Source organism: Microtus pennsylvanicus, chromosome 8 (genome assembly GCF_037038515.1).
Source record: "Microtus pennsylvanicus isolate mMicPen1 chromosome 8, mMicPen1.hap1, whole genome shotgun sequence".
Lineage (NCBI taxonomy): Eukaryota > Metazoa > Chordata > Mammalia > Rodentia > Cricetidae > Microtus > Microtus pennsylvanicus.
The window spans coordinates 21,647,409-21,667,296 of NC_134586.1; the positions used below are offsets into that span (position 1 = coordinate 21,647,409).

The 19,888-nt window shown below is 40.6% G+C and overlaps 1 protein-coding gene across 4 annotated transcripts in view; it reads right to left on the bottom strand.

The window, feature by feature from the left end:
• Positions 1-422: 422 nt before the first annotated feature.
• Positions 423-19,888, bottom strand: part of Ferry3 (FERRY endosomal RAB5 effector complex subunit 3) — a 38,137-nt gene continuing 18,671 nt past the window's right edge. For all 4 annotated transcript variants that reach the window (XM_075982696.1, XM_075982697.1, XM_075982698.1 and 1 more), the window contains exons 10-14: positions 16,063-16,137; positions 10,009-10,211; positions 2,693-2,750; positions 1,791-1,858; positions 423-1,067 (exon numbers count right to left, since the gene is read on the bottom strand). In XM_075982696.1, coding sequence (XP_075838811.1) covers positions 975-1,067; positions 1,791-1,858; positions 2,693-2,750; positions 10,009-10,211; positions 16,063-16,137 — 497 coding nt within the window. In that variant the 3' untranslated portion in view covers positions 423-974. The remainder of the gene's footprint in view (positions 1,068-1,790; positions 1,859-2,692; positions 2,751-10,008; positions 10,212-16,062; positions 16,138-19,888) is intronic.

The window sequence follows — 19,888 nt, forward strand, 5'->3', positions numbered from 1 at the left end:
ACCCAAAGACTCCACGTCATCCTGCTGCCCTGGACGTGAAGAAGCTTCTGCTTCTGGGATGCCTTTTAAAAGTGCACTCACGGCTCTCAGCAAATAATCTACACATGGGACACCTGACAAGAGCCTCTGAGGGAAGAGTGCACCAAAAGCCAATTGTGATAAAGGAGGCTAAACACCGGGGACAGAAATTTGAATGCAATTTCTGCAACCGAAGCAGGTGTAGAAGAATGGATACAGAACAGAAGCTAGGGAAAATGGAGCCATGAAAATGACCCCGGGTGTCAATGTTACTGAACACTGTAATGCTGCCAGGTGCAGGTTTAGACTAACTTACATCAGGCTGGCTAAGAAGAACAGTTTCCCAGCCCACGAAATGTTATTAATAGATGGGGTAAGGTCACAGAAGGAAGGTGAGACAGCGGTAAAGAATTCAAAGCCTTCTCCGACTCTAATTTATACAACCTTAGAAAGAGTAGATTAAAAGCCAGGGTTTGAAACAGGAGAATTTAAAACAAGTACATTTGTCTGGTGTATTTATATTACTACAAAACACTTTCAAAGAAACATATACTTGCAATGTATATTCAAATTCTGATTTGACAATGTATGACTAATTATGCTTGTATTTGATATGACTTAGAAAGTCAAGAGGGCTCCATGGAATTATAATGAACATGCTGGTAAGTGTCCATGTTTGATAAACATTTTAACATTATCATTCACAGAGAGGACTTATAAGTAAAAAAAGAGATATTATTTTATGAAGGGTTTTCTGAGAAAATGCTTCAATTGGGAGCTGATCTCTAGTCTGCAAAATACACACATTTTTGGAATATTTGATATCTTCCATCATAACTTAACAGGTGGTTGAGTTGCAGGTTCCACTGGGCACCTTCTTCTTGACAGGATTCCAGCATAGTTCTTGCTCCCAGAGAGGTGAGAAACGCTCTCATTAGGGTTTAGTGCATTAGGGTTTAGTGCTTGGATGTCAGAGTGAGAGTTGAGGAGACCCGGAAGATCTGGGGGAGCATGTTACTCAGCTGATAAAACATTTCTTCAGAAATGCTCTGTAAGAGGAAAACAAGAGAAAAAGTTCGCACTTGTTAGGTCATCACTGACATTTCCATTTTTTCTAAGTATTTAAAATGTGGGTCTCAATCTAGATAGGGATATAAATTATGTGAAAATTATCTTTCATGACTGATTTAGTAATCATAGATTGGTGTATTTTTCTAGTTCCAACCCTCTGGCAACATACAGACATGTCAAGTAAAGATTCTGATTACTAGAAAAACTCCTAATCAACGGCACTAGTTTTCCACTAGCTTTGCTAAGTTCTAAACAGAATTCAGAACTGTTGAAGGTATCAACAGTTACAGGTATCAGTGGTATCAATGGCTCAATCCCAGCACTTGGGAGGTAGAGGTGGGTAAATCTCTGTGATGTCAAGGTCAGTCTGGTCTACAGATTGAGTTTCAGGTCAGCAAGGGTGAGGCTCAGTCTTGAAAAACAGAGTTCAGAATCATCTCTAATGATCTTCCTTGTGTCCCTCTACAATCTTCATAGCAGGAGGTAGGTGCTCACATCTTTGAGAGTACACTAAGTGTCGTGTGGCATCCAAATATACTTCTCCCCTTAAAGTAAGGAAGCTATGCTTTATGTGTATGGAAGAGATTAAGGAGGTACTTGGCTGTGTCTTTGAAGAATATCTTAGAAGACCTTAGTTTGGAGTGGAAGTTACTCAGATGATACTGCTATGGACTGGGGTGGGATTTGTTCAGATAACACACCTGTGGTACCAGAAATTGCACTGTCCTAGAAATTCCTCCATCCCATGAAGCCATCTCCATCATGAAACCTAAAACAGACAACAGGTTGCTGTGTTAAGAGCTCCTTTACTAAGATGAGAGGGGTTTTTCTGTGGGGCCTCATGTCTTGACCTCTCAGGGAGCCACTGGTCAAAGGAAAGGCTAAGCCTCTAGGACAGATAAAGACCCACACTCTCCAATTCCCTATGCCAGAGAGGATTAGCAGTTTTGTCAACATGCTCAAAGATCTACATGACCTTCACAGAATGAAGATAAAACAGATTATGAAAAGTTAGTATAGTATTTGACTCTATTTTTTAAGAAAATAAAAGGCAACCAAGAGCAGTCAGAACCAGCAAAGTGTAAACAGCATCTGTGGTAGTTTATATGAACCATCCTCTTGACGAGATCCAGAATCACCCTGGATGCTCTCTGCATGTCTGTGGGGTGGACCACTCTATGGGCTGGGCTCATAGACCACAGAAGTAAGAGAAAGCTACCCGAGCACCAGCATGCACCTCTTTCTTGACTCAGATGAAATGTACTGCTACAGCCAGTCTTCCCTGCCGGATGGACTGCAACCTCAAAGTCTGAGCCAAAATACAACCCTTCTGAATTTGACTTTGTCAGGCATTTTGTTTCAGCACCACGTGAAACACTAACACAGTACCCAGATATCCTTCTGTTTCGATTGGCTAGACATCTGTTTATTTTGTAACTGATAAAGATAAAATTACACAGTCTATTATGAAATATTTGACTGATTAAACATCTTCTGAAGGACCAGGAACAGAGGCAACTTTTGAGTCATTCCTTTGGCTTGCTCTTCTTTCAATAAGGGGATGAGGTTTACATAGTAGCTGCTGCGCACAGGCTATGCTCACCTTTGACACACTTAAATACCAGTTCTGCTCTTCGTAAGCACCAGGGGATAGTCATTTCCTAAAAACACACACAAAAATATGCTTTCAGCAAAATTTTTATAAAAAACCAAAACCCATATCATCAGATCTTTATTTGTAATGTGGAGTGTTCCTGTTTCAGATAAATCCAGGCTAACATGATAATCAACCCAACTCTATTTCTTTGGTTTTTAGACATACAGCTTCTACCCAATAAACTATACTTATGGAATGCAAGTTGGCTTAATGAGCCTAGCAAACAGGACTTAAAGATGAACATATTCTTGAAAGTTCCTAGGTAATTAATTTTAAAGTCAGCTAGTGACATAGTTACTGCACCAAATAAACATTTAATGTTAGCATGGATAATTCTGTTAAGTTGTCTAATAACTGCAAGTGAACTAAAATGTTTAATTTACCGTATAATACATTATCACTGAAGTAATGGTAATAAGCAAGTAGCTTATAGACAACCTCATGAGTGAGATGTATACATTTTCTTCATTTTGATTTTTAATATTTAGCCAATATGCACATGGATACACCAGGCTATGCCAATACCTTGTGATTTTCCATAGCAAGTTAGTGAGCATAACACTTTACATTCTATTTCTTTGCACTGCTACCAGAATTATCTTCCCATTCTGCAAATCTTTTCATAATTATAAATTTGTTTGCTATTTAATTATGGTGTTTTTTTAAACTTTTGGAATTCAGAATATTTTATACTTAGTCACACCTTACAACAAACCTCACACAAGAGATTTATTGGGAGAAAAGATTTATTGAAAGGTAGTGTGTGGCTACCTCTGCTAGAAGCAGCAGAGAATTGAGCAGAAGGCAAGGTTTATTTTATATAAGGTTTCTCGGGGGGGGGGGGGCGAGCTTTCCAAGGTAGGGACTGATGGGATTTCAAGTCCTGAACTTGAACTTTCTACTCCAGCCCCCTTAGGATAGTTAGAGTGTTTTGTGGGTGGAACCTGGCAGTTGGAGGGCCCAGGGGAAGGCCTGGCCACTTACATGCCTCGAGGGCTTACACTTATGATGATAAATGTTTACTAAAAATCACAAGTAGGTAGTGCTCTTAACTGCTGACCCCTCTCTTCAGCTCCCATGAGGTGGGAGGAGGGGTGGGAGGGAGAACTGTGGTTGGAATGTAAAATGAAATTTAAAAAAAATTAAAGTTATATTATCAAATAGATTATTCAATCTACAAAAAAATCACATGTATGAATAAATCAAAGGTATAACTGAGTTTTTGCATTACCGTAAACTATTACTGCAAACAATATTTTTGAAACCCCACAGCAAAAGTCTGAATGAAGCATCACGATTTTAACGAAGCACTTGTTTTACATATATAAATGCACCACCAGACTGTATTTTGTTTTACAACTTAAAGAACTTATCAACACCACGTCAAGGTCAGGAAAAAGACTAATTGTGAGTTGGGAGTAGAGGGCTTCTGAACGGTCAGCTGACACCAATGTATAGAGCACAAGCTGTCCAGACACATGATCATCAGGTAACAGTGCTAACGATGGATGGGAGACTGCAGTGCATCCGGAGCTGAGAGAATCCAGTGCACTGCACGTGAGTATAAAGGAAAAGCGATCATATCTTTTCCCTGCCTGTCTTGTCCAAAAAGCATCACATTTTATCCATTTACGTCATGTTTCCTTACTGCTTATATACATGATTAATTAATATATGGCCTAAAACAAATATCTGTGAGATAAATTAGGAACTTTGAACTCTTCAGAATGGCATGAACTGACAACGTCATTGATGCTTACTTAGAAGACTCATGATCCCAGCAGAGCTATGAGGTGCAGGCTATCGTCTCAACACAATCTAATGTACTGACAAGTCACACTGTCATTACAATATACTTTTAACCAACTCTTGCTCATTTCTATAAGTCTGAAAAGAAATGCTAGACAGCTAAATGTTTTCCCCAAATCTCTCATGTATCTATCTACATAGCAATTCCATCTCATAAATAAGTTGGATGTTTGCCAGTTTTCTTATTCTGTCACTTAGTTTTTCCTGATAAAAACTAGTGCCTAAGTGGGCTGGAGAGATGACTCAGCAGTTAAGATCACCCGTTCTTCTAGCATAGGACCCAGGTTCAACTCCCAGCACTGACAGGGCAGCTTACAACCATCTGAACCTCCAGCTGCAGGTGACCTGCTTCTGACCTCCCGGGGTATCAGGCATGCACATGATGCACAGACACACATGCAGGCCAAACACTCACATGTAAAACAAAATTTAAAAGACTAAATACCCCCCTCAAAAAGCCCTTAGCCTAAAAGAAGAGCCTTCAGAAGTTCAGAAGGCCACAAGACGACATGACTCACTGCTTGTTAGCATGGGATGTGGCCAGTGGTTACACAAGCTCACTCCCAGAAACAAACTTTAATATATTGTTGTAGATGGGATAGAGACCTAGTGGGATAGGCAGCAGCAACAGAATTTGGAATGTAAGTCCTATATACTGGCAAAGTGACTAAGTCTTGGCAAAATGCCTTAGTGAATGCACAGTGTTGGAAATCCACCAAAAGCTAACAGATCAAATGACACACTTTGGAATTTGGAACCAAGGCAGAAAACTGGGCCACACTATTATACTATGTATCATAAATAGGCATTGTACTCAGAATAGATTCTAAAGAGTTAAAACTGAAATTAATTCTCAATTGTGATTTTAATAAGAAAAATATCCTCTATCTAAAAGTAATGCCCATACATGGACACCTGAATATTTGGATTAGGGTTAAAGTTGAAGTACTGGAGTTTTTGTTTGTTTTCTTTTTTGTTTTTTGAGACAAGGTTTCTCTGTAGCTTTGGTGCCTGTCCTGGAACTAGCTCTTGTAGACCAGGCTGGCCTCGAACTCACAGAGATCCACTTGCCTCTGCCTCCCGAGTGCTGGGATTAAAGGCCTGCACCATCACCACCTGGCTTCTTTTTTACTTTTTGAGACAGTATCTTGCTACACATTCCAGGCTGGTCTCAAACTCTTGGCAATCCTCCTGTCTCAGCCGATTGAAGGTTAAGATTACAGGTATGAAAGCAAGCCTAAGCCTCAACGTGTCATGTTAGGTTCCACTCCACGTCTTCGAAGCTAGATATAAGTTCACGCACCAGTGTAAAGGAATACAAGATTCTTTTCTTATCATGTATGTGCCCCTGAGATATTTGAAACATTCTTATAAATAAATTTTATAGCCATTGCAGAGGGTGAACACACAGCTTTGATTCTTTTGGGGAGGTGGGTAGGATCTCACTGTGTAGGCCTAGCAGGCCTTGAACTCGCAAAGATCCATCTGCCTTTGTCTACAAAGTGCTGGGATTAAAGGTCTTAAGCCATCATATCCAGCTTCTTACTTTTCACATTAAAATACAGCATGGCTTTACAACCACTTTGGAAGACAATTTGGCCATAGCTGTCTAAGGTAATCATAAACATATCCATTAACTAATAGTCACATCTCTAAGTTTATTTATGACAGAATTGCCAAAAGAGACGTAGAAGGTGTTCACAGGAGCATTACAGTAATAACAGTGATTCAGGACCCTGTACAACCTGCACCTCTATATCCTAGGCTATGCCATCTGAGTTTGTACAATAAACTTCTTGACTTTGACTGGAGGTTTAAATTTAACAAAAGGAAAATCTAGAAAACACCCAAATGTCCTTAAGTAGAAAAACGGCTAACTAATTACAGCTGAACCACATCATGTTCTATATAACAATGAGAAAGAAGAACCCACAAGCACAACACAAAGACAAGGTCATGCCTCACAAACTTAGTGTTGAATGAGAGGAACAAGAGCCAAACACTCCAGACATGGACCTGATGACCCACATTTCAGACAGGTTTCAACACTTCTTTCCTCAATGCTCCCCCTCATCTGTTTATCAAGAATCAGTTCTTTCTTGCTACTAATGTGGTTCTGGAGGTCACTCTAGAGCTGTCAGGCTCAGTAGGAGGCACCTTTATTCAGTGAGCCATCTCCCCAGTCCTTAGACCCCACTTTTAAGTGAAAATCAGGGATGTTTTTACATGGAAAAGGGCTTAAGTAGCTGTGAGTTCATAAGCAGCTTCCAGGGTACAGGAAACGTTCTGTTCTGCATATGAGTTGGGTATGAGTTACAGAGGTGCTGAGTCTGTGAACATAATGCTTGTATACACCATGTAGCTGTACTCAAAACCACTTCATTTCTAATGCAATTACAAAAGCCACAACCCCAAAGGATTCCAGCAGTCAACAGTGAACAAAGTAGGGAACACAGGGTTCCGGACTTGCAGACCCAACCGCTTTAGGTTAGCCTGTCTCCAACAGGACAGTGTCTTTAGATCACAGATAGATAAAAGCAACATGTCCCACCCCAAGCTGGCTTGTTTTCCACTTCCTCTTTCTTTTTAAGCTGCAAATAATTCTACAGCTTTCTTGTCTGTCAGGGCTATCAGGGGCTATTTCAGACCTCACCATCACTCTGACACCTTAATGTGTGGCACCCACATCCAGAAATCCTGGTTGCTGGAGGAAGAGAAACACCATCTGAGAACACTTTGGGATCCCTGCACAAAACCTACCCCACACCTCTATATCCTGGGCTGTGCCATCTGAGTTTGTCGAATAAACTTCCCGACCTTGAAGGATGTTTAAATACAGCAGATGGGAGGCCTGTGGCTCAATCTACTTTTGTGAATTAAATTGGACACTTCCGAAACAAAGTTAATGTTCTGCAGCTGGCTGTCCCAGCTTGAAGGGCAGCTTTTGTAATACTGTGGGAGAGGGAACCCTGTCGTATCAGATGTCTGGAAGTCAATCTGAACTGAGTGACTTTTGGAAACTGTTTTTGAGGTTGTTTCCCACCTACGTACAACCATTTTTATAAGCTGGTTAACCAGGAATCCAGCTGCAGGAATGTGTGGATGTTTCCTTGTGGCAGGAGTCCACTGCAGTGTCACTCCCTAGGGACCTTTTGGAGATGACTAGTTGGTGAGGATCTCTGAAACTGTCTCCACAGAATGAAGCTTTACAAAGCACTGTCCATCTTCCTGATGCCACACAGGGGAGTGAGAATAGGCAAGTGTGGGGCTGCCACCGTAGGATAGGAAAACAATCCTTTGGACTAAAACCACCATGTGCTCACTGAGCAAAGACCCCAGACTACAGTGTAAGCTGGAAATCACCCAGCATCCTCACTTAGATGGAACTGATTATTACAGTGTTTATACAGGTTACAAGGTTAAAATGAGGCCTTCTGAAATACAATCAGTCTGAATGGGGGCTTAGTTCCCTATAATCCCTTCTATAATAAAACATTTGCACTATTTTTTATTTTAGTAATAACTTGTGGTCTTGTGCTGGATAGTTTTATGTCAACTTGACACAAGCTAACTAAGGTCATCTGAGTGAAGGGAACCTCAATTTAAAAAACTGCCTCCATTAGAACTGGTTGTATGCAAACCTGTAGGGTATTTTCTTAGTTTGTGATTGATGGAGGAGGACCCAGTCCATTGTGGGCAGTATCATTCCTGGGCTGGTGGTCCTGGGTTTCATAAGAAAGCAGGCTGACAAACCAGAGGGAAAGAGTCAGTACTGACCTATCCATGACCTCTGCATCAGTTTCTGCCTCCAGGTTCCTGCCCTGTTTGAGCTCCTGTTCTGACTTCCTTCAATGATGAACAGTGATGTTGAAGTGTAAGCCAAATAAACCCTTTCTACCCCAAGATGCTTTTGGTCATGGTGTTTTATCACAGCAATAGTAACCCTAACCAAAACAGTCATCAAATAACCAAGCTTCCTTCACTAAATCTTCACAGCATACAACTTTTACTAATCCCTCTGGTTAGTGCAAGGGCTCACACCCCAGTAATCTTGGTACTGTGGAGGCAGAGGCAAGAGGTTTGTGATCTCATCATGAGTTTGAGGCTAGTCTGGGCAACATAATGAGTATCAGGTCAGCCAAGGCTACAGAGCAAGACTATATCAAATGAATAAATGAAATATATATATAAAATACCCACACTTCCTTCATTCCTCACCCAAATAAAACAAAAACCATGCCCATGCCTGCTTGGCAGCTCTGTGTCTGCTTGTCCTGAAGAAGGCTCATTTGCTTACAGAGTGGACTCCCACAAAAGGACTTATCTGCGTACACATGGATTGCAGCTCATATGTTCCTTTAGTTTATTTGAGGTTGAATCTCAGACTTTAATTTCTACAACTTCTTCCCTATACTTAGTTTTTACATGAGTGAGGGAAGACAGCCAAAGGGAAGCAACGACAGAAACTCCGTGCAACTAAAAATGCCAAGTAAATCACAGCACCTAATAAGACAGGTAAGCGATTTTGCCCCATCTCAACTGTATAAGGTAATATCTGTACTGTCAAAAAGACATATCCTTGAGAAAACGGCTTCTTTCTGCTCTTTAAAGTTTCTTTCCATTGCCTACTAATGCATACTCAGAAAATGCAAACTTATCTTAGCATTGACCAATGGCAAGTGTAAATTGAGGGGTCAGTCTCTGTTCAGGTGGTGTCACTAAGAGACAAGGAACATGAGAAGCACCAACACCTCCTGTGGCTGTCTGAGCAGACCTGAGTCTGGAACACTAGATGACTCATAATGCAGTCTCAGCTAACTGGAGACCCTTTAATTTGGTGCTAAAGCCCAGGATGTTGCCTGCTTCATGCCCTTTGTCCACAGACACACTACCTCGACATGCTGCCCTCCTGGCTGTATACCCTCACATAACGTGGGTTACATGCCCTTTGGACTCACTGGACAGTAACTTAATATGACCTTAGCTGACTAGATAATGTATGCATATATGCCAGTGAACATACACACTAAACCAGATCTGCGCCTCTGGACCAGATGCTGGTCTCTGGAGTCTGCTTCCTGGAAAATTCGTCATGACTCCATCTCCCTCACCCCACTCCCACTGAGTCACCTGTGACTCACCCCACAGTAACTGTGAAGGTAAATCCACTGCTTCTTAAAGCAAAACCAGAGATGGAAGAGGAAGTGGAGGGGAGGGGTGGTAGAAGGAAGGCTGGAGGACACATTTCTTATTGAAAGCTAAAGATTCTCTAGAATTCCAAGCTTACTAACATCAAGCAAACTATAGTCTTCGGAGCATTGTTCATTGTTTTATAAGTCACTGAATTCAGCTGACCCGACAGGAGATACAAAAGTCCACCCATTAGAAGGAACCCTGTAGATGTTAACAGGACTCTACGTGGGCCGCTCGGGAAGGCCACAGTTTCCGCTCACCTCTGACATGTCATGCACCAGCAAGAGAGGGATGCTCATTGTTGTGATGTCATGGGTACAGCAAACCTTGAGAATATTTCGGAGTCCCATGATAGCAGGATCCCGAGCAGTGATATTTCCCGATTTCACATTGTCATCCACACAGAGATGGAAAGCAACGTGGATTTCCGAGAGATTCGAATGACGTGTAATATAAAATTCTCCTGTAAACAACAAACACAGCCGTGATTTCAAAAGCCTGGGTCACACTCGTCCACAGCTTTATAAATAACCATGGGGGAAGCCAAAGTGTTGACTTTGTATCAGGAAGCAAATACAATCACTGCTTCTTATTCTCAGAGAAAACAATTAAAATAAGAGATAATGGCTGGTGTGTCAAGAGGGTCCACAAAGTGGTATGAAGTAAGCCCTTGGATAATAGGTATATGAGTGTTTACAATCTTTACTCAACATAAACTGTTGAGTCTAACATGTGAAAATGTGTGGCTTGGCTTCCTGCCTCCCTGCAGCCTAAGTCTGCTCTCTCGCACCTCAACTGATTTGACTGCCAATCTGTTTATCAGCCTCTCAGACCAGAAATACAGAAACTGCATTTACTTCCATTTCTCCATCATCTATCCCCATCCACTGATCTCTTTGTTCCCATTTCTGCCTGACTACAAACCTGCTTCTTTTACTGGTCCAAAATGATTCCAATACACTGGGTCACTCTCTTACTCACACACTCAGCAGCTGGGAACAGCCAGCTCTTTACTATGACCCACAAGGCCGACACAGCACAGACAAGGCCTTTCTCTTCGACACCCCCTCGCCTCATCTCTCTTCTTTGCTCAAGCCACACAGCCTGTGTTCAGCCCTAAAAACCCGTGGAGCTTTTTCCCAATCCAGGCTGATGCTAAAAGGCTTTTCTCCGATGTTTTCATATGGTGGACTTCACCGGTCACATCTCAGATCAAATGCCACCTTCTTAGAAAGGCCTTCCTTGACTATCCTCTCCAACACAGGACCCCTCCACCTGTCACATTTTTGCTACCATTCTGCTTTATTTTTTCTTAACAATGACATCCTACTATTTACACAGATTATATTAAACAGAGTATTGTTTATGGCCCACAGTTAATGAGAGCCTTCCTTATCTTAATAATCCATCTCCAGCACATAGAAAAGTTCTCCATAAAGATCTGTTGACTGCATAAAAGAGTGTTTCAAATGGACTTCTGGAATCATGTTTCTTAACTGTAAAATCCAGGCTTCTTACAATCATTATTTTTCTTATATGGCTTAATAGCCAAGAAAATCTCAACAGCTTTTATTCTCTCAATGAGTAACATAACAAATCCATGTAAATCCATGTGTGTGTGTGTGTGTGTGTGTGTGTGTGTGTATATATATATATATATATATATATGCACAGCTCAGTAGAAATTCTGCCCTGTCTGCCCAGAAGTTTATTTCACTCTTCTACAATTAGCCCTTGCTAATTTCCTCATCCTTGCCTCTAATTATATTAGAGTTTTATTTTTAAAACCTAATATACTTGTATTTAAAAATACTTAGTAGGCCCTACCAACAGCCAGGGTAGAACAATGGCACAGCTATGAAGTCAAACCTGCTGGAGAAGTCCCTAAATTGATGAGGGAAACACACAGAGAGCTCGGGGCAAGTGACAGTGTTACGGAATATTATTTTAAGGTGTGTGACTTTTGTTTCTGCTGCATTTGTTTAACTCTGTGAAGCTGTGGTTCTCTGCCTGTCTAAACCGCCTGATGGTCTAATAAAGAACTGAATGGCCAATTGCAAGGCAGGAGCAAGGGTAAACGGGGCTGGCCAACAGAGTATAAATAGAAGGAAAAATGAGGAAGAGAATGAAAGAACAAGGGGAGGAGGAAGTCAGGGGCCAGCCACCCAGAGTAAGAGTGAAAGTAAGATACACAGAAGTAAGAAAAGGAAAAGCTCAGAGGCAAAAGGTAGTCGAGATCATTTAAGTTAAGAAAATCTGGCAAGAAACAGGCCAAGCTAAGGCTGGGCAACTATAAGAAAGAATAAGACTCCATGTGTTTTATTTGGGAGCTGGGTAGTGCCCCCCCCCCAAAGAGTTAAAAGACATAAAAGTCAAGAGTAAAAAACAACCCACAACATGACAGATGACAGTCCTCCAAATAAACAGTGGCCCAGGCCTTACAGGACTGACCACTACAGCAACCCATAAGCCCAAATGGAGCCGTCACTGGACACCACAGAAGGAAAAGCAGCAGTTAGTAATGGCTGGGATACAGGACCACTTGAGCAGATGGACACACCAATAGAGAGAGATCTTAATTCACAACATTAAGATAGTCTACCTTGCAGGACAGAAATTCACCTTGGGCAATATCCTACTGTACTGTGGATGCCGCCACTGCTTTACAGTTGATTGATAATTCAGGCACAGGAGAAATATCTTGCTGGCTTTGTTACATCTATCCAGACATTAGTACTGTGTTATCAAGAACAAACTGTATACGACTTCCCATTGGGACTCGTGCTAGAGGGAAACATGGTTTAAAATATGTGAAGGTAAGTATATTCTGGTGCACAGTACTAATACACGAAACTGATGAGTAGTCATTATTTACTTGTGAAGTTGGTAGAATTTTTAAAAAAAAAAACTCATATATAAATGTTTCATTTGTCTTTTCATTGAAATTTGACAATTTTAAAGTGTATAAAAATTCGAGTGGGATAGGTATATAAAATGAGAAAAGATCGTTTTAAAAAATAAATTAATTTAATAAAAAATTCAACTATCAAAACAGTTGAGAACATGTTATAAGTTACCTTGTATAGATGAAATTAAACTTAATAACTTTAAAAGCTTAATAACAACTCAGTGGCTTAATATTACAAAATAGGTTCATCTATCTGGCCACTTACTAACCTCTTTATGCTTTAAAATTCATTTTCCTGAGGCTGGAGAGATGGCTCAGTGGTTAAGAGCACTGGCTGCTCTTCCAGGAGACCTAGGTTCAATTCCCAGCACCCACATAGCAACTTACAACTGTCTGTAACTCCAGTTCTAGGGGATCTGACACCCTCACATAGATATACATGCAGACAAAACATCAATGCACATAAAATAAAAATAAATAAATCATTAAAAAATAAAATTCATTTTCCTTTTATGAATACTTATGGTATTTTGTTTATTAGAATCGAAAATAAATCAATCTAGGAATACAGAAAGGTAAGATATATGTACTTATTTTCAGTATTTATATGAGACAGTAAATGTGCTTGAGAAAACATATTTTATAGAAGTACTTTGGCCAGGTTAGACGCTCAGTAGACAAAGGCATTTGCTGCCAACACCGATGACCTGAGCTTGGTCCCCAGGACCCGCATGGTAGAGGAAAGAAAGAACTAACACCCACAGTTGTCCTCCTGTAGCAAGAATTCTAATTGGTCTTAATAATAAAAGCCCAGAGTCAGATATAGCGATTAATGCTGAAAGATCAGAGAAGCAGAGCCACGGGCAACTAGAGTTCTTACCTCTACCAGTGCTCAGAGCAAGAGGGTCAATCCTGTCCCTACGAACCTTAGACTGAATGCTGTCTCTATGACACCTCAGACGGCATCTCCCTCTACGACATCTCAATGCATCTTTACAAAACTTTAGATTGCATGCTCAGACTGAATCCTCAGACTGCTGCTGTCTCTACAAAACCTCAGACCACATCCATCTATCTCTATGAATCCTCAGACTGCTCTGGGCTTGTGACTTCTCCTACCTTATAATCCTCTCTCCGCTCAGCCATATCACTCCTGTCTCCACCTCCCTAGTGCTGGGATTAAAGGCATGCGATTCTAAGAGCTGGGATCACCTTTGTGCAAATTCTGTTTCTCTTTTAGATAGATTCATTCTCATGTAGCCCAGGGTAGCCTTGAACTCCAGAGATCCGTCTGCCTCTGTCTCCCTGGGAGTGCTGGGATTAAAGGTATGCTCCACCACGGCCTGGCCTCTGTGGCTAATTAGTGGCTTAGCTCTGCACTCTGATCTTTAGGCAAATTTTATCTGTTAGATTACAAATAAAATATTACTACATCCTCTGATCTTTATATGTGTACACACATGAATAAAGACACACACATACACACACATCTAAATAAATGTAACAAAATATAAAATACATAATATGGTTTTATACTTTAACATCTTTAGTTATTAGTGTATATAAGGGGTACCTCAAGATGCCTCTCATAGGACCCGGGCAAAATCTCTTCTTTACAAACAAATGAATTAGAAAAAGAACACGAACAAAGGATAGGGATAGAGATATAAAAAGAGCTAGTCAAAGAGAAAGTAAAAAGGAAACCATGTGGAGATGCTATGAGAGACAGGGACTGCTTGTCAGCAAGGAGTCACCACATAGGCAGTGATCTTTTGGGTCCTGTGTTGTGTCTGCTAGTGCAGCGGGAGGGACTCCCAGCTCTGGGTTTGGGCTGTGGGCCAGCAGGGGGAAGAGGGAATGGCTTAGTGAGCCAGTCAGGTGTTCCTAATCCCTAACCTGGCACTGCTTTGTTTGACCTCAAATGACTTGCCTCTGGTCTCATTTTACCCGTTAATAAAATGGGGTCAGTCCAGGCGCTGGCAGTGGTAAAAATGTCTGAGATACTGTAGGAAGGGTTCTAGGTTGGAAGCGAGGGAGATCTGCTGCTCTCCAGCACTCTGGCCAGGTGAGACAGCAAACCCACTTAACTTACTCATCTGGTGCTTTGTGCAGGAAATGTGGAAATAAGGCCAAACTGCTATTTTACAAAACTGTTGTGAAAATTAGATGACATCAGCTGCTAAGGACCTAGTTCATAACAAAGAAACAACTGTTCCTGGGTTAAGGGGAGAGGAGTAGGAGTAAACACATGCTATATGAAAAATTTTTAAATTAAAAATTAAATCTTGAAAAAAGTATATGAATACAATTGGTTTTCTTCATGATAATAATAAGTTTTGATGAGATACTTTTCATCTCCTGTCAATATTTTGGCTATGCTGGAAATATAGAAGCTGTCAGTGGTAGGTGGTTTAAAACTCCTTTCCTAATTCAGATGTGAGGCGTACCACCCCTTGCTTATTGGTAATAACGATACTAACTCATAGGCTTTTTTGAAAGGAAGGAAAGAAATAGAACAATAAAGATACAGGCACTTCCAAAACAGTACCAGCCAACACACTCCTAGAAAGCCACAGTGTGATGACTCAGGGCCTAAGAGTAATGGATGAATGGTCTCCTGCCCCACAAAGGGGTGGAACAGCTTGTGGTGACTCTAACTATTATCCGCGAGGGCAGGAGATGCGAAGGTGGGAGGAAACGGAGGCCGATGACCACAATCTGATGAATGCAGAAAAGGGAATGACTTTCTTAAATTAGCGACATGGCCTGCATGTTCAAGATCTGAGGAAGGAAATGTGAGAAACTGCCTAAAACAGGGAAGAAACTATCAAGGAAGGGCTATTTTTAAGACTGTAAAACCCACCACTGTGTTTAAGAGCTCATGCAGGGTCACGTGGTGCCTTGGTAGGTGAATGGCTGTAAGAACCGGCAAGAAGATGGAGAGCTTGAGCTCCAGCTGTTAAGTACGCCCAATAGCAATAAGGGAAGGAAAGACAGACACAGGCAGAAAGACATGAGGGGAGATGCGAACTAGACTCCACGTCAAATGGTCTCACTACAAGATCAACCACGTTCATATCTGAGCGCTACTGCTTATATTTTAGAGCTAAAAACATCTCTCAGCTCATTCCTTAGTAACTAAGAAACAATGCATTAGAAATACAAAATCATGAAGCTTAAGTGAAACTAACATTTTGGGGATCTAGAAGTAAGTAATTTCTAGTATAAAAATGAGGTTTACATTGGAGAATGTCTGTGAAAGTATATTATACAGATACAAGTGCTGTTTCAAAGGGATATATGGCCAAACATTTTATAAATGTACACCGTAAGAATAAATGTTTCAAATCTACTATTTTAATGCGTATGACTATAAGAAAGCAATGATTTAAAACAAAATACTTACCAGGTAAAATATTTAAATAGTTTCTCTCAGAATTCTTGGATTTATCATCGCTTCCTCCATTTTGGTTTCCAGAATCTATTCATAAAGAAAATATAACACAAAGTATTATTGCCACATATGAAAATATATTAGCCCTACTCCTTCAGGACAACCACAATAGCAAAAGTGCACTATGTGCCTCTACGCGCCAGGCATTCTGCTCCGTGCTTCACATGCAACCTACGAATCCATAAGCTCTGTGAGCAGATGTGGATGTGGGGAACGGTGCTCTCCTTCCTTCCCTCCTCTTCCCCCTCATTTCCTTTTTTCCTACCCACGGTTAGGCTCGGGGACGTGCAAATGCTAAGCATGTGCACTGAAACTGAGCACATCTCATTTATATACAAGAGAAGAAAGGCTTCGGTAACTTGTTACATAAGCTGGGTGACACAGATAAGAGGTGGGACCAGCCTTGACCCCACATGGTCTCAACCACATTAGACTTGCCAACACTCTAGCTTCCTTGTGAGAGTTCAGGGCACTAAGTTAGCTGCACATAAAATAACTTCATTAGATAGCTATGGTGTGGCCATCTTTATTTTTAGATTCTGACTCACTGTTGCTGATATAACCTGCTCTGGACCAGATAGACAGCTAGCAAAATCAAGAATCATTTTATATCCAGCACACTCATCTGATATTATATACAACTGATCTCAAGCAGATGTGTGATAGTGTTTCAAGCAGGACTTTTTCAATCAATAGGTTTCTTTTCTTTTTTTTTTTTTGAGGCATGATATTTTTCTTAGAAGGATAAATGTTGGTTGAGAGACATTTTGACTGAACATCCATTATTAAGACTGAACACATTATTTACATACTTTAACACAAGATACTCCTGGATTTTATAAGAATTCTCTTACAAATACAAAAAGAGTACTATCTTTCAATGTAGTTGTCTTTTAGAGGCTATCTACTTATTCAGATTGAATTTAAAACTATTTTATAATCTATTTTTGAAATGGTATTCCATATTAGAAAACAGTAAGACCTTCAAATAACTAAACAGTATATACCAAAACATCAACTCTAAAACATTATCTGAACACACCTAACTTAATAGAGTCACCTAGTACTATGCTAACAAAGTGACTTACACCACTGTGTCTTATAACCACATACACATTTTTAAGAACTAGTAGAGAATGTGTGAGCAGAGTAAGTAGAAGAAGACTCTGAAATGTCTGAACAAATATTTCGTGTAAGAGAGCAGAGTCTGGCAATGGGCATGCTTCAGATAAGCAGTGGCTCATGGCAAAGACGCTCTAGTTCTGACCGTCCAAGGATGGACAAATACTCCCTTTCAAAAAACAAGACCCAGGAACACACACCAATTGTTTGTCCAATGCTAAAAGTTAGCCCCGAAAGCCTACATACAAATAACATTATATGTACTCAACAGGTTATATTTGGGGATATATATGTATACAAATACATATACGCATACAATAACAACTCATGGAAAAAGACCTTGAATTTGAAGGAAAGCATGGAGGGATATATAGGAGCATTTGGGGGGGGGACTTAATTAAAATACAATCTCAAAAAAGGAAAAAAAAACAGAACAGTTCACAGTCTACTCTCTGTCCATGTTTTAATGAATAATGTCTTTCATGGTAACACAAAGAGGTGACTTTTATATATATATATATATATATATATATATATATATACACACACACACACACACATATATATATATAATATTCATAAGACAATCTTTGGCTTTTATCATGGACTGTAGAAATATAATGAATGTAACAACCACAGTAGAAAAAATGAACGAAATAGAATAAACAAGTACTTGTACATCATGTCACAAGTATGATGAACAAATATGTAGACATGTGCAGAAAAAGAATACTCAGCAAGTGTTTTTCACAAGACTGTACTATAGCATACAAGTGCCTTTATGAGACTGAGGGAGGAAGATCCCCAATTCAAGGCTAGCCTGGGCTACAAAGCGAGTCCTGGGAAAGCTGGGGCTATACTGAGATCCATCTCAAAGCAAATGAACAAACAAACAACAAAAAAAGAGCTGTCTTTTATAAAAATGACTCATTCTACTGACTCATTTAAATCACAATGTAGCTGCTATAACAAGAATAAAACACCATGCCACATGCAGGCTGCCTTAACTACAGGTGGTCTAAAAACTTCCTGCTATGTACAGCACATTATCTCTCATCTAAAGACTCAAAATCCTCCTCTTCTCCCACACTTACGATCTCAATCTTCATGTGTGTGGTCACTGCTAACAATGACATTAAAAATATTCATGGAAGGAGCAGCCAAAGGAGGAAAGAGAAGGGAAAGCTGAATAAGGTGGAGGGAGAGGGTAACAGGATGGGAGGTCATACTGAACTTCTCTGCAAAGCCCTTTGTTAGGATTGCTTTCTTGTGATTTCCTCCTGATCCTTGGCATGGCTCTGAAATGTAACACATGTCGCCACAGCAGAGCCCCAATTACCATTGGTAAAGCGATAAATCAGGGAGCAGGAGCTGGCATTGTGAATAATGAGTGGAGTACATGTGCCCTGCGACCACAGACATGCTTACTCCATGATTCATGCACAGTGTTATTCATGCTACTAACAATGAAAAGAAGAAGAAATACCTGCTACTAGGGGAGGGACAAGAACCTGCAATGCATCACTATACAATAGCAAAGACACAAAGGGGCTTTCTAGACTGATAGATGACCTCTTGGGCAGTCCTAGTGCAAAGGCTGCATATGGAACAGTGTGCATGGAAAGTGTCTGTGTATAAAAAGGAGAACTCGCTACAACATGCTTCTGTACACATGAATGTATCTGGAAGGCACAGGCAGAACAGCACAGAAAGGTGGGCAGCGTCCACTTTCATCTGCAGTTGTCCTTTCTGTGCTTTCAGTTACCCACCATCAACTGTGGTCTAGAAACATCAAACAGAAAATTCCAGAGATAAATAATCCACAAGTTTTCAGTAGCCTGTCATTCAAAGTGACAAGATGAAGTGTCACGCCATAATATACTGTTCCATTCAGGACATGACTTGCCTCCTTGACCAGTGTATTCAGTGGGCATTCAACCTGCCCATGGGTCAGTTGGTAGTTTCCCTGTCAGATCAAATGTCAGAAACACAGCATGCTCAAATAGCTTTTGCTTTGCTTAACAGTAGCCTAAAAGTTTGAGACCAGTGAAGGGACAGTTTAGATGTGCCAAAGAGAAGTCACTGGAGTGCTCCCCTTGGGTGAAAGGCGAAAATGTACAGGTTATGTATGAGTAGGAAAAACTACAGTGTGCAAGTACTGCCTATGGTTCGCAGCATCTCTTGGTGCTCCTGGAGCACCGTCCAGAAGGAGGAGTAGACAGTCTAGAAAAGCTGAGCTAACAGAACAGAGTAACAGCTAACACAAAACAAGGAAAGGAAGAATGGGGGAGATACTGGTCAAGGGAAATGAAGTTTGTTCCACAAGTTAAGTAAGTTTCGGAAAGCTGATGCATACTGTTGTGATACGACTGTGAACCACATATGTGAGGAACTTATCAAGACACCCACGTGTTCCCACCACAGGGAACCAAGCAGCAGCTTATCAGGTGATAGGCATGTTGCTTAGTTTGAGGTAACTAGTGTTGCTATGACTTGAAGATAAAATATCCCTCACTGGCTCATAATTTAAATGCTGGCTTCTCAATGGTGGCACTATTTTGGAAGGTTCTAGAAATTCAGAAATTGGGGCAGAGGTGGAGGAAGTAGGATGATTGTGAAGTATACTTCAATAAATTTAAAAACATTTCCAATAAGA